The 15,903-nt window shown below is 48.1% G+C and overlaps 1 protein-coding gene across 19 annotated transcripts in view; it reads left to right on the plus strand.

Moving 5' to 3' along the window:
• The window catches only part of esrrga (estrogen-related receptor gamma a), a 103,298-nt gene that overhangs the window by 73,550 nt on the left and 13,845 nt on the right, over nucleotides 1-15,903 (plus strand). For 17 of the 19 annotated variants that reach the window (XM_041070139.2, XM_055507191.1, XM_041070133.2 and 14 more), the window contains 2 exons: nucleotides 5,950-6,060; nucleotides 8,379-8,561. In XM_041070139.2, the coding sequence (XP_040926073.1) occupies nucleotides 5,950-6,060; nucleotides 8,379-8,561 (294 nt within the window). The remainder of the gene's footprint in view (nucleotides 1-5,949; nucleotides 6,061-8,378; nucleotides 8,562-15,903) is intronic. The other 2 variants (XM_029145294.3, XM_029145295.3) reach the window with 1 other exon arrangement.

The following is a 15,903-nucleotide window of genomic DNA, read 5'->3' on the forward strand; positions in this document are numbered from 1 at the left end:
TGCTCTGTCCATCCTGTCTGCACCGCGACGCTCATTCACACCTGCAGTCTTTCACCCACTCAGAGTCCTGGCGTGAAACAGTGAAAGATCACAGACCCTGATGGAGTGGCCACAAAACAACTGTATCAGCGGAGAAATGTCTCGTTTACCACATAAATAATATCAAAAATCAACTGTCAGGAAAAACAGACCAGGAAGTTTAATCTAACTATGATAAGATGAGATCATGTAAACAATATTCATGATGACACAGAAGCACAGAACAACACACACATCATTTACGAGCATTTTCTATCGTCTCGTTCGTGGCCTCTACACCGTAGGAGCCAAGATTCCTTGAGTGCAGCAGCGAGCTCTGTTCTCTCTCTCTCCCCCGCTCGCTCGCCCGCTCGCTCGCTCGCTCTCCCAACAAGCTGGTGCTGTCGCAGCATTTGTTCTCCCAGTTGATCTGACATAGGCAGAACCTGTGTCTCATCTCCTGTTTTGTCTCGTGTATAAGTGTGTGGCCGCAAACGCACACATGTAAGCACGTGTATTATTGGCAGCACCAGCGGCTCCCGGTTCACTCGGCTCCGGCTGCTTCCTCCCACTCTGCGCTGCAACCGTACAGATTGAAACCCTAGATCTGTCAGACATTTTCTCTTAAATGTCTCCTAGCTCTGATTGACGGCGACGTCTGGCTGGCGACAGCATTAAAGAACAAAACTGTAATTATCAGCTGAAAGAACACAACTTAAACATTGATAATCCTTTAAAAAAATTCCAACTTTAAATTGTCAGTATATTTTTCAAGCAGTGTGTGTCCTAACAGGCAAACAAGTATAGTGTCTTTTGTTGCTGCTGCGCCTGTGGTCCACACACACACACACACACAAACACACACACACACACACACACACACACACACACACACACACACACACAAACACACACACACCTCTTGGCCTATATATATATAGTACATCAACATGACAGACCACGGCCACCCCATTTGTTGTGCTGGGTGTGAATTTAATACACGGGGTCCCGCTCTACATATGAATAAGGGTCATTTGGAGAATTGATACATCTATTTTCCTATATTTTTTCATTTTCTCTCTTTCTGACCTCATGGGAAATTTGAAAAAGATCAACAGCTCTATAAAAGCTAAACATATTTTCTCACCATTGCTTTATTCTACCAGATGTATTAGTTTATAATGCTGTATATAATTTATTGCTTGTTGAAGGAATTGGTGCAGGCTACAGATATAATACTATAAACGACTCCTCAAACACAAAATATCCCACTGGTGTCGATGGGAAAGGGCTTCACTGAACTCAGGTATTGATTGAAATAATTAATATTTACAGCAAAGACAACATTGTTTGAGAGGAAATAAGGTTTCCAGTTGTTGACTTCACACATTCAAATATTCATTATTTGACAGGAAGAAGGCTCCTTGTGTTGGCACACGGTGCATAGGAGCCTTCCCTACTGTCTTAGTGTCCTTGAAGGTTTACTGTAGGTGTAAGCATCATTGTACCCGACTTGATAATGGTAAGTGGCTGGATCAGTTAGCATCAGAGCTAACAGTGGTTGTCAGGGGTAGCTGACGGGAGAAAGGTGGAGATGAAGTGAGAGGGAGCGGGGCGGAGGAGGCGGCGTAGAGCGCATGTGTGCGGATGCTGTAGTTTACCCCTAAGGGCAAGATCGGCCTCAAATTAGCTTTGTCGCCCTGGGAGACAGGGAGGGTGAGATGAGGAGCGAGTGAGGCGGGGAGAAGTGTGTGTGACGGAGAGAGAGCAGGAGGCCAGAGGGTCGGGGAGCCGGCGCGGCTCCTCTGCATGTTCTCTTAAGCACACACCTGATCATGTGAAATCACACGGCCACAGTCCTTCATGTGTGAAATATTGGATTTTCTCACCCGCTACCGCGAGGGGGGAGGGGGAGTACGGGGGGGGGGGGGGGGGGGGGGGAGCAACTCGCAGAGAGTAAACTGAAGGAGAGCGAACATGGGGCACCCACCCACCAATATGTAGCAGCTAATTTCTGGAGCGAGGCAATTAACAGGCCTGACTGTATTATGGGAACTTCCCCTCTGGCAATGGCTGTCTGTCCATTTTTAATGAGGTCATAACGATGCGTCAGCTGAAGACTGAAAGGTCACAGGGGCGTGGCTGAGATCTGCCGAGCGAGGACGCGTCTGTGGCGTCTGATCCGGGGACGGCGGCAGGTGAACGAACTGGCGGGAAACAATTAAAGATGAAAAGGAGCGCGGACGGACCGACGCCGAACGCTGGCAGCGGCCGGCGCCGGTCCCAGCGACACGCGCCCTCCTCCAACGTGGCGGCGTCCATGACGGCCCGTCTGACGGACCGCCGGTGCACGGACCAAACGCCTCGGCGTAAACGAGTACACAGCTGCTCTCAGACGCTCCACTACCAGAGACTGCAAATAGAAACGCTGGCACGCTGCCTCGCTCGCTCGCCCGCCCGCCCGCTCGCTCGCCCACCAGCCGGCTCCCCGTGGCCTCGGAGACCTAATGAGTGAGATCGGGTGGAAGGCCCCGGTCTGTGTGTAGCCCACACGCCGCTCACAGCTCAGCGCTCGCAGGCCAGCGACAGGCAGAGAAGAAGAAGACGACGACGCAGGAAGAAGCTATGTGAGAAAGAAGAAGAAATGACGCGGCGGCTCCAGGGCGGATGGATGAATGCAGAGGATGGGGAAGGGAAGGAGGGCAGCGCCAGACAACTGGTGGCGTCTGGTGATCCCCCCTGGGAGGCCTGCAGCTAAAAGCGGCCCTGCAGCGTCTGTCCTCAGCGCGAGGGGCGTCTGGTTGCATCCCAGTCAGAAAGCGGCCAGAATGGAGACGCCGCCACCAGCGACGCACTCCCTCTCCTTCCCTCCGTCTCCGGAGAAGAGCGGGACGGGGATGAGAGGAGGAGGAGGAGGGAGACCGCATCAGAGTGGAGAGACGCTGGTGCTGGTGCTGGTGCTGGTGCTGGTGCTGGTGCTGGTTCTGGTTCCGGTTCCTTGAACGAGCTGCAGTGAGTGCAGGCTCGAAGAGTGAACCGAATCCTGGCTTTGGTTCCACGCATTCACACGCCAGCGACGGCCACCTGCCGCCGCCTCGGGCGCTTCTGTTGTGGTCTACATAAACACCCCCCCCCCACTGTCACCCCTCACTCACTGTGACTGTGGGACTGTGTACAGTATGCTGGATAGAAACGGCCCAATAAGCTGAGGATCTGATTCATTCCGCTAGACTGCGCTCTGCGTCTTTAAACGCTTCCTTCCACGTGTGTTTGTCATCGTCCGTCTCTCTTTGCCCCCGATCAGATTTTATTTGTCCTCCTCCCTCCGCTCAGTCCCACGCTCCTCGTCCTCCTTTATTCTCTTATCATATCATTGACCATCTGAAATCAATCCATTCTTCTTTGCCTTCCTTCCGCACTCGCAGCTTCTCGCTTCAAAACCACTTAAGTGTCAAAGACATTTCACTCGCAATCCTTCAACTGTTCATGGACACACACACACGCGCACGCACACACACACACACACGCACACACTCTGACACAGTGAGGCCAGAGCAGTGTAAAATCTATGCTGATGCGATCGGTGCAGATCCTGTTATTGACAGACAACAATATTCCCAAGGTAGAAATGATTCACCTTTGTCATTGTCACTGTGTGTGTGTGTGTGTGTGTGTGTGTGTGTGTGTGTGTGTGTGTGTGTGTGTGTGTGTGTGTGTGTGTGTGTGTGTGTGTGTGTGTGTGTGTGTGTGTGTGTGTGTGTGTGAGAGCGTGTACGTGTGGGCTACAAACTTGAATTAAATCACAAACACAGTTTTAAACTCAGATTATTTTAGGTTCACAGATTTTCCTTTGTCATTCGTCATTGATCTGCATTTTAATCGCATTCCTCCGTCATAATATCTCACTCATTTCTTCTTCTCTACAACCTTTGCACCTACAGTATATCGTGGGTTTTGTCCATATGTCTGTGTCTCAGAATGGCTCTAGCCTCCAGGCCTGAGTGATGGAGGGCAGCTGTGGCCAGCAGCCTTCCAGCAGCTGTGAAGGAGGAAGCGTTGGGTTCTTCTTCCTTCGTTCTTTTCTCTTCATTCGTCTTCATCGTTCACACTGTGCTTTTCCTTTCTCCTCTTTTTTCTTATTTCCGTTGCCATAATCCTCCATTAAATTCATTTTTACCAACTTGTTTCTTTTTCTTCGTCTTTTATTCTTTTCTTACCATTACTGTAAATGATTCTGTTCCTCCGTTGCCGTTTTGACTTTTTCCTCATCCTCTCCCTCCTGTCGCACCTCCTGTCCTTTCTCCCCTCCTCGTCGCTCCCAGTGCCCATTCTTTATGGTTTGAAGGCTCATTTGTTAGGAGGAGGTAAAGCTCTCTCACTCTCCTCGTAGCCTCTTCCTGTCTCTTTTTTGTGGGCTTTGGAAATATAATTTTCAATTTTTAATTTGATTCATTTATATTTGATCATTAATCAGTGCTGAGAGAGAGTTAATTTGCTGGAAAATAGATGAGGTAGTTAGAGCAGGTTCTTTATGAAGTGAGCTCTGCACAGCGCCGGGCCTCCTGGCCTGTTAGTCTGTGCAGCCAGCGTCTAGCACAGAGTACGGTGGAGGCGTGTGCTGCCGTGTTTTCATTTCTCAGCCTCAGTTCTGCAGCGTAACGTTTGGGACACGCATTTCTCAATAACATTCCGCCAGTTGTGCATCTGTGTGGGTGCAGATTAATAGAGTTTCATTGATTCTGACCTGTGGGTGCAGTAAGTGAGATTCCTCCACGGGAACACAGTGATCTGCTGCCATTTCACCACCGACAGCTGACAAGTGCATGTTTAGCATATTTCTCCTTTGATTTGTGACTAGTGAGTCAAACAGAAGCTGCAGGTCTGTCACAAACACACACACAAACAAACAGAGACCTGTGCTTAGTTGCCGCCGCGACCTCCAACATCTGCGTTTTCCCCTGCGTTTTAGCTCTCTGTCCGTCCCTCTGGTCTCCTGACCAGCAGCTGACCCAGGCAGCGACTCTTCAAGCTGCTTGCTGAGGCTTACCCAAGCAACGTGAGGGTGTGGGCTGGAGGTGTGCGGACGCGTGTGCGCCCGCGCGTGCGTGCGTGCGTGCGTGCGTGCGTGCGAGGCGCTTTTACCTCCTGGTGTTAAGAGATTCTTGACCGTTTGCTGACACTGCCCCCCCACTGTACCTGGACCGTCAGCCCTTCTGTCCACCTGCCTCCGCCTCAAACAGATGCGTGCCACGGGCTGCTCACTGGGTCGGCTTAGTGCTTTCTACTGTAGCTGAATACATTTTCACACAAATACAGTTTTTATACAGAATGCGAAAACAGTCCAGGGTTGATTTGGAAAGAGGGGACGTCCCTTTCAGATTCCTCTCCTCTCCTTCAGGGTCCGTGACACCTCTGTCTTCTTTATCCATCTTTAAGTGGTAACCACGGTAACATCCAATCCCTGGAGAGATAGGCCTAATTAAATTAGGGCTCTTTTGTGTCAATTAATTAACAAGACACAGAGAGGGAGAGCAATAGAGAGACAGAGATTGGGCAAGAGACAGAAAGAGAGTATAAAAGCCAGAGAGACGCGGTGACAGAGGGATGTTTCACTCACACCGTGCCTCTATAATTCTGTCTTGCTGTAGAATAGAAGAGGCAACTGAGCTTAGCAGGCTTGACAATAACGTGAAAGTGCCAGCATGCATAACCGCTGCACGCACACATGCATGAAGCGCAGGAGCAGCACTTATCACCTCTTTAGCCTCGTGTCACATGCCACCATGTTTCCCTCTGCTCCTGCTTTTTGTGGAGCTTGCAGACTCACTCGCAGATTTGTTTTATGTTCTTTTTTTCTGTTAGTAAGCGAATGTGCACAAATGTATGTACTGTATCACACTGACACGTACTTGTTCTGTCGTTGCCCCCAAGGTGTTCGTCTGGACAGGGTCCGTGGTGGGAGACAGAAGTATAAACGCCGGATAGATGCAGACAACAGCCCATACCTGAACCCACAGCTGGCCCTGCCCCCCAAGAAGCCATGTAAGAACACACACACGGTCCTCCAGTAGGAACTGGAACCAATCTTCATGCTAATGTACTGTGTGTGTGACATGGACGTGACGTCCAAATCGTCTCCAATTCAACAAAGTCCAGATGCACAAACAGCTACATGATCATGATGGAGACAGTTGCACAGTAAACTCATTTAAACACCCTCCACCTCTCTCTCTCTCACACACACACACGCACGCACGCACGCACACACGCACACACGCACACACACACACACACACACCACACACACACACACACACAGATCCAGCGTAGCAAGGAGCCCATCTGTTTGGCAGCACATTTACCTCCCTGTCTCAACTGGAGTTGTAACATTTTACCAGTCACATTTCACTGTGAAGCTACTCATTTACCTCTTTAAGAATAAAACTACGGCCAAAGTGTGATGATTGAAAAATGAACAAGGGACAGAGAGACAGGTGGAGCGCGAGAGACACTGGACCTAAATGGGAATGTTTCTCAGAGCGAGCGAGAGGAGAGGAGAGGGAGGGGGACCAGAACCCTAATCCGGATTAAATCCAATCTGGCAACCACATCAAAACTAGAGTTAGCTCTCTAGCTAGCCGTCTGCTCGCACACACAACACACACACACTGACATGCGGTGCAGATTGAGCAGTGTTTAGCAGCTTGGTCCCTAAAGCCCATTTTACTTAAAGCTGAAGCATATTCTGCTTTAGGCCAATATGCTGAATGGCTGCACGGCGGCTTAGCAGGATTTCTGCACTACTAATCATTGGAATGATGGGATAACGTTGGCATGTGCGCACTGCACGTCCGTCTGAAACGTTCACTACCTGAACGTGGCCACAGGTGGGATGTAGACAGTCGTTCTCCCCGCGCTGGCCGCCTTTTTGTTTAACGTGGAGCTTGTGGGACCAAACTATGTCTCTGACATCAGCACAATCCTGCACTTGAAAGATGAAAAACGCAGGGAGGATATAGACTTCCTGCGTCTCCTACACACACAGTCAATACACAAACAAACTGTTTCTGCCTCCGTCTCTCTCTCAGATGCTCACACAGCGCCTATCTATCTGTGGCCCAATCCCTGGCCTCGGCGTCCTCATTGATTGTGTGAGAACAGAACAATAGCCCAGGGTTTGGAAATGGGCTTCCATTGATTCTAATTAGGGAAACATTAAATAAGATTTACCCACAGATACTGCAGTGTGACTGGGATTGGTCGGGCTCAAACGACCGGGAGCTGGAGCTAGAGACAAGAGGATGGAAAGAAAGAAATATATATATATATAGATATAATGTGTGTAAGAGAATTGGGGGTGGAGGGTATAAGATCAATACACAACTCATCCCCCCAACTCTGGCTCACTGTCTCTTGCTGTTTATCTCTATCCAGCTGTCGCTCTGCTCTTCCTGTCTGTCTTTTACAATCTGGCTGCTTCTACCTGTCTGTCTTCTCCCATTTTATTGCCTCTCTCTCTCCCTCTCTCTTCCTCTACGGCTCGCCCGTCTCTTGCTCCTCTATCCTCTGTTATTATTCCCATGCTTGATTAGTCAGTGGATTAATTTGGAAGCAGGGTATCAGTCTGTTACTAATGGGCCATAGAGATCTCATCACCACATGTCACTGTTACCAGCTGAGCTGTTTGGCTTCCAGTATTATCTTTCGCTCCTGTATGTATCAGCGTAGCTTCTTAAGGCTGTAATACAACGATGGCGTTTTACAAACCTGAATCACCTTCAATCCCCCCTTGGAGCATCACCTAATTTGGAAACATTTCACTCATGGTTTCTTAATGTTTTTGTCTTTGCCCTTTCATTTGTGGTCCAACAAAATTATCGTAATCTATCACTTATCAGTCAAATATCAAATATATTGTATATTTGTAAAAAAAAAAGTGAAGTGTTTTCTTATTAGATGATGTTTTCTTAAGAAATAAAAGAATGTTGCTGACACTGTTCTTCAGAATAAGACAAATTACCTGTTTAAATTTTTTACATGTCAAGCCAAACAATGTTAACATTTGTCATTAGTTATTTAATGCACTTTGATGGGTGTTTCATACATTCAAGTATCAGCATGTATAACATCCAGCAGTGTTTGATGTGCTGCTTTTTAATAAGATGCTTAATAAAATAACTGTTTTGTAGCTTTCTTTGCCATTTTTGCTGCTATTTGTAAACATACGTATTATCAAAGACTTTGCATGTGGACTTTCACAGTTTTCACCCAGCTGGTGTGGAAAAGCTTTGGGCGTAACACACACAAATTCACCATCTCCCTGTCTCTGTGTCTTTCTCCTTGTCTGGTGGTCATGTCAGTTGCCTTTGGCTGCCTTGCAGATAACAAAATCGTCTCTCACCTGCTGGTGGCCGAGCCAGAGAAGATTTACGCCATGCCCGACCCAACGGTACCAGACAGCGACATCAAGGCCCTGACCACGCTTTGTGACCTGGCGGACAGAGAGCTGGTGGTCAACATCGGCTGGGCCAAGCATATCCCAGGTAGGAGCAACAAACCCGGGTGTAGCTGTTGGCTCCACGTGAGCAACCAAATGGCCTCATTGGTACCACAGCCCTTTGAAACCACAAGATGCGTCTGCGGCACATCTGTGTCTGCCTACAGGTTCATCGCTAAAACACAGACCGATCTAATCGGCTTAAACGAACTCCTTTTTCTCTCTTAATCTGCTCGAAATTGAATCCGGATGACAAGATCAGAACTTTATAATAAAGGCAGAGCCGTAAAATATGATTAACGTATGAAGCTAAAACAAAAAGAAAGACGGGGGGAAGACGTACTCCAAGGGAGGAGGATCTGAAAGCCGTAATCTGGTGGTGGTGTTAGTGAGGGATCCCGTTGTGACAGCAGAGAAGGAGGAAGAGCCGGTGTCTCAGATTAACACAGATTAGCGCAAAGATTAGTCCCATTGTCCACTGGAAACACAGTTATGGAACAGGAAAGAATGAATGGGACCAGAGTTGCCCCGTGATGCGTAGTTCAGCAAAAAATCATCATCCTAAAAACATAAATACTGACTGAATCAATAACCAGTTCATGATCTCCTGATCGTATATGGACAGGACGCAGACATAGTGTATTGATCTATACAGCAAATATTGTTGCTTTTTTCTTCAAAACCACAATTCTTCCTAAACTATCTTATTTCCAGTAAATCTAGTTCTGCCATAATCAGTTTAGTTCTCTCCTTCGCCTCAATAAGACAACATACAAAGAGTTCAGACATGCTGGCGTGCACCATGTATGTTTAATGCCCTATTTCTTTTCTTTTTGTGTCACTGACTTGACGGCGTTCTCCAGGTTATGTGCTGGCCTGAGATTGTGTGTGTGTGTGTGTGTGTGTGTGTGTGTGTGTGTGTGTGTGTGTGTGTGTGTGTGTGTGTGTGTGTGTGTGTGTGTGTGTGTGCTTGTGCAAGCTTGTGCGTGTTCGAGTGTGTAGCGATTGCTCGGCAGAGGAGAGAAGATGGCGTGATTAGATGAACGAGAAAGGCAATCCACTGCTTGCAGCGAAAGATAGAACTCTTCATCTTCCGTGTGTGTGTGTGTGTGTGTGTCTGTGATGTGATGTGAACACCTTATGAAATCCTCACTGTTTACAACACTGATCTAATACTCACCCCCCCCCCACACACACACATTCATGTACACACAGTGATCTACTGTTCACTCAGCCTGAAGAGGATTGTCAGAAAGAAATACGCCTCCTCAACCTTCTTTATCTGGCTCTTACAAACACACACACACAAAGAACGACCATAAAGAGTCTAAAATAACCTAAGTCTTGAATAGGAGTGAACAGAATAGACCTGTTAACCTCTTTGCAGCCGTCTTGTTTCACATCTTGTCGAGTGTGTGTGCGGCGCGTGAGCTCACACACACTCGCCGCCACGCGTCTTCGCTCGCCATGGTACAGTAATTTTTTTAATCAAATTGATGGAGAGAGACACAGAGACAAAGAGGGGAGAAAAAAGAGCGAGGCAGAGGGAGGAGAGGTGAAGCCAATTTATGCTTCATGATACGGCTGCGCAGCGCCGCAGACGGGCACGGGCGCACGCGCGCACGCGCCCCGGCTGCTAACAGTGGTAACAACGTGTCAAGGCGAGCGCCAGGCAGCTAATTTGAAGTCATTAGATGTCTGCCGTACTGGCAACAATTTGTTACGCTCACACACGCACAAACACACACACAAAAACACGCCGCATCCACACACTGAGTTAAGAGCCGTCTGCGGATAGCGAGGAGGCTAAATTGTAAACTAATTTAAACATCACTCAGCGTTAGAGAGGCTGCCTGCAAGACAGGCCCCCGGTTAACAAGGCTACCCTGTGTGTGTGTGTGTGTGTGTGTGTGTGTGTGTGTGTGTGTGTGTGTGTGTGTGTGTGTGTGTGTGTGTGTGTGTGTGTGTGTGTGTGTGTGTCACAAGCCTCTAAGGTTGTGCGACTGTGTGTCAAACATAAGCGAACGAGTGCACACACACACACACACACACACACACACACACACACACACACACACACACGCATTCCTTTGATTGGTTCTTTTATTCTAAAGCCCGGCGTTCGGAGGCTGTGCGTGCGCGCTCATTTCCATCCTGATGTGGCCTATATGCAAACATTTGATATGTCATTAGGAGAGGAAAATGAGGTTTCACACTCGGTGTGTGTCTCCTGTTATCCCGCGAGGAGCTGGTGTGTTTTAAAGGGATGAAGCGTATGAAACGCAGTATATGAGCGGCGCACGCTCGGCTACGTTCAGGGAGCATGAAAGGCCTGAGCGTCCAATAATATGGATTAGTGCGGAGAGGAGCTCATTTTAATAGCTCTCAAAGAGACAACTCCAGTTGGGTATTAGGCCGCTTGTCATCGTCATCGCACACGCGTGTGTGTGTGTGTGTGTGTTTGAAGGAGGAGCAGTCAGGTGAGAGGAGGAGGAGAACAGCAAATATTTAAACAGCAGCGAATGAGAGTGAATAAAAGAAAGAAAGGCCGCTGAAAAGGCGCATTTATCTGAGTGTGGAATTAGTCTTTTCATCCTCTCCGTTCCCTTCTCTTCCTCCCTCGTCCTCGCTCTCCCCGTAATAACTAAATGACTACCGGGCAGTCATGCTAGCAGCTCTTATCTAGACTTGGGGACACAAAAGGGAAAGACAGACAGGCGAGCACTTGACGAAAGAGCAGCGAACGAACAAATGAATGAATCAACGAGCGCGAGCCAGAACCTATAACACTGTCTATTTTACCAGAACCAGGGGCCCTGCCATTAGTGCTTTTTATTACAACCCCCCTCCCCCGGCCCTTCTTTATTCAAGAAAGAAATTGCTCTCGGGCCACCCCCCACTTCCCCTCCACTATTCTCTTGCCTCCCTATCTCCTTTTACTTGCTCTTTCTTTTCTTTTTCGTTCTCCCAATCTTTCTTTCGTTCCCCTTTCAATTTTGACACTCAGGATAAGCGGTTTATGTGTCTGCAGCAACGCAGTATGATTGAGCTGTAAAAATGGGGAGACTGGAAGTTGCGGGGGGGGGGTTGCTGTCGGTCTGTTCATTTAATCGGCCTTTATGGAGATACGGGAGGAGGGGATTGGGTGGTGGTGGTGGTGGTAGGTGAAGAGGGAAGTCCTTCCGCTTCATGTTCTGCATTCTCCCCACAGTTATTAGTCACTTTATCACCTTTTAATCCTCCTCTGGATTTAAGAATGAGCTAAAGGGTCTAGATGGTTGTTGTTGAATGTTTGGTTTTAAGACATTAAGACTGTGAACACATTTTAGCTCTGCTGTGAACATCCCACTGATCGGCTTCATTCTAAACCAGGTAGAAGACATCTTCTCCTCAGGGGCTCAGGTTCAGGCATCATAGTCAGACTAAACTTAAACAGAAGAGGAGCTTAAATGACAGCGTGAAGGGAGGAGGGTGAGGACCAGGGGCGTCGCATACGTCGCCTCAGGACAAAGAGCCTTTAACCCAACACTATTTGGACTCGAGGGCTGAACAGCTCCTGCCTCTTTAACCTCTCTCTGCCTCAGTGTGTGTCTGACCTCCCTCCTTCTCCTTCGCTCTGACCCGACCTCTCTCTCGCTCTCGCTCTCCATCATATCCTTAACCCTTCATTATCAAGTCAGCCTCATTCCACCTTCACTACCCTCCTCGTACACCATTTGTCTCCTATACGTCCCCTGCCTGTGTTTCTGTTTAGCTCTGTCTGTGTCCAGAATCAGTGAGTCTGAATTCAGCCCTACGTTACTAAATAACATGTCTGTCAAGCAGAGATTGTGGTTCAACAAGTACTGATTAACAGTCCTGGTCCGAATCAGATGTCTCTGCAGCCAAACACACACAAACACGGAGATGACGTCCTCTGAGAAGAGAAGCTGTGTGTGTGTGTGTGTGTGTGTGTGTGTGTGTGTGTGTGTGTGTGTGTGTGTGTGTGTGTGTGTGTGTGTGTGTGTGTGTGTGTGTGTGTGTGACAAATGTAAAAGCCCCGACTGGTGATATCACTGCACAGCCTTCCTCATTAAGTCTGGTGATGTCATCAATCAGCAAAGAGCTTGTTGGGCCCAGAGTGGTAAATCAGTGGAGAAACAGCGCGCGCAAACCCTCGTTTTCCTCCTCCAAAACTTAAATCAATGAGCTTTATTGGCATGTGCGGTTAATGTAATCCCTGCTTCGTTTTAGGGTGTCTCCCTCTGAGATATCGCCCGCTGTGATAAAATGTCTGGAGATCCGCATGGACACACACAAACACACTTGCCCCCATTCTGTCGGCTGAGGCTCCTTCACCTTGACAGCCACAGCAACACACAACACACGGACACGAGACAAGCATAAGGTGCTCACACCACAGCTGGGTCCACACGTAAACAGAGGAGCTGCTGCTCAGACGAGTTCGTTTCAGATCTGAGTCAGTGGAAACGCCGAGAAAATCCAGACGAACTAGAGGATATTTAAGACATATGCGTTTCTCATTGTATGCGCCACCGAACTGTCAAACATTAATGTGACCTTTAAAGATGCTGGATTTCTAACGTTGGCTTCAGTGGTTTCAGGGATGCTCCAAAATAAGAAACATAGTGTGTTGTTTTCAATGGAGTTTACATTCTTCCTGAAACCAGATTGGCCTCACAAATGTGACTTTATTAGAATCTGATTTAAATTTAGAATCTGAATTATTTGCCGTCCCTCGGCTGCTTAACGCATTTCCAGGTTGAGGCCTTGGTTGTGTGTGTGTTTGCGTGTTTCATAGTCCATTGTTGGGTTTCCTCCCAACAAACAGAGCCCTGTTTGCAGATGAAAACAAATATTGATGAAATCAAATTAGGGAAAGAATATTTGATATCTGAGCTTAATGTTTGGATTAAGTTGGGTTTTCTCTATTGGATTAAGCCTGTGGGCATTAGAAGCATGTCATCAATATGAGAAAACAGAGCAGGGAAAACATTTTACTTTGCCTGCATCGCGTTCCTTTTTCTTTCATTGTTTACCTTTATTTTTTTTTCCCACTTTCTTTAAGTTAACTTTGCACAAACACACTTTGTGGCGTCACAAGTCAGACGTGTCCATGAAAACACACACTCACACATATGGAGCGACTGCACACACTCCGTGTGTGACTGAACACCAGCTTCTTTGTCGTCCCCACGTTGCCGCGTTTTTGTGACGCTTAATCTGCGATGACGCGTCCACGCTTGCAGGCGACTTCTTGAGAATCACACGAGCTCCACACCTGCACTACGTCCCTGCAGGCGCCGCTATCACCTTCATCAGGTCACATGTCGCTGGTGACACACACCTTATGTCTTATGAATACAAAAAAAGGAGCTGACACGCAGGGCCGCACGCGGCGGTTCACACACGGGGCCACCTGTCGCTGCCGCCGCGTCCACGCGTCAGGAGAAACCCCCCCCAAGAGCCAGAGCCATTACATTTACTTATGAGTGAAAAATTATCCTAAAAGTCATGGAACTGGACACATTTTCTGTTTCAGTTTGTGTAAAAGTGGGGAAAAACAAACAAATATTGAAGTTGTGGGATTTGCTCAGCAGCTCTTTGCTGTTTTCTTATTAGTTTGATTACATTAGCAAATCAAATTCATTTGTCTATCAGCCTTTGAGACACAGCCTGCAATCTGAGTACACTGACTAATCTGCATCAAGTAATGACTGTCACACACACACACACACACACACACACACACACACACACACACACACACACACACACACACACACGCTCACATCGGCTTTCCCACAATCCTGCAGACACAGACACAGAAGCGCATCACACGCAAACACACCCTCATGCACAGATGTGCACAGTTTTATAATATTTGACATGAGACGAGCAGTAACAAATAAATCAGCGCCATCTGAGCCCATCATCATCCCAGTCATCGCTAGCAAACAGTCAGCTTTTACTACTTTCAATTTGCTTTTGTGTTTGTGTGTGTGTGTCTGGGAAAGAGAGGGAGAGATGATGTGATGTGATGTGATGTGATATGATATGCTGGCGGGGCATAAAGATAGATGATCATAATTACGCACAGGCCAAACTCCATTTCAAATCATCATCATCCTATTCTGTCTGTTGGGGCGCACACACACACACACACACACACACACACACACACACACACACACACACACACACACACACACACACACACACACACACACACACACACACACACCAGGAGCAATATAGAGTTCACACACACACACACACACACGGGATGCGCAGGCATCCTCACACCTATGCATGCAGCAAATCTAGTGGAAGGAGGGCCAGGCTTGTCGCGGCATCACATTATTTCTGTCGGTTCATGCAAAGTTCACAGACAGGCATGAAATAGTTCCTCTCTCTCCTCACTAAATATACAGAATGTGTGTATTTCTTCAAGGTTTCTATCTGCATCTGGGCGTTATCTCCTGTTCGTATTCCGTCCTTGTGTTTCTGCCTCTCCTACCCCATCAGCGTTCCTTATCCGCCACTCTCTCTCCCCCTCTCGCTCCCCTCTCCCTTCTTTCTCTCCCCTCTATCCATCCTTCCTAAATAACAGTCTGGGGGATTCATCCTTTCCATCAGGGAATAAGCAGGTGGGAAATAGGATTGGAGCGCGCTTGTCACCACCTGGGGACGACTTATAGCCTGTGCACACGGCTCACATATGCACACACACATACATAAAACCTGCATCTGTTTACTGTTCAGTGGTGGGAGGTTGAAAGCGGCTGTTCACGTGTGACTGTGATGGTCCACAGTCTCGTTGGGCATCGGGTTGTCGCGTGTAGATGCGTGTTATGGCCCAGACTGCACCGGCCGGGGCCTGAACGGGAGCAGACAAACTTCCTCCACACGCCTGATAGTAAATAAAGTGTGTGTGTGTGTGTTGGTGTGTGTGCTGTCCGTCAAGCCACACACGCAGCCGTACCAAACCATTGGCTTGGTGGCTGATGATGACATATGAGTTCCTGGCCTTGGTAATGGCTGTTAAATCTCATAATTACACGCTTCTTTATTGCAATGCATAATGACCCTGCAGCACTATTGGACAATTAATTAAGATTTTGAGGCCAGGCTTTTTCAGGCCCAGATGAGGAGGTGGAATGAGGTCTAATGTTCTGGTCTTGGAGCGAGGCATTAAGGCCCGGCGCTGTTGTAGAGGAGAGGGCTGCGTATTCGTTTTCATCTGCGTCTCTTTTTCAGCCCCGCGTTATTATCTCTCTCTCGCTCGCTCGCCCGCTCGCTCGCTTGCTTTGCTTCGATTCGTGAGCTCTTCCTCTCGCCGCTTGTCCTGCACGATGCAATCGGAGCCCGTGTCTGTCGTCTGCGAG

Source organism: Betta splendens, chromosome 3 (assembly GCF_900634795.4).
Source record: "Betta splendens chromosome 3, fBetSpl5.4, whole genome shotgun sequence".
In the NCBI taxonomy this organism is placed as follows: domain Eukaryota; kingdom Metazoa; phylum Chordata; class Actinopteri; order Anabantiformes; family Osphronemidae; genus Betta; species Betta splendens.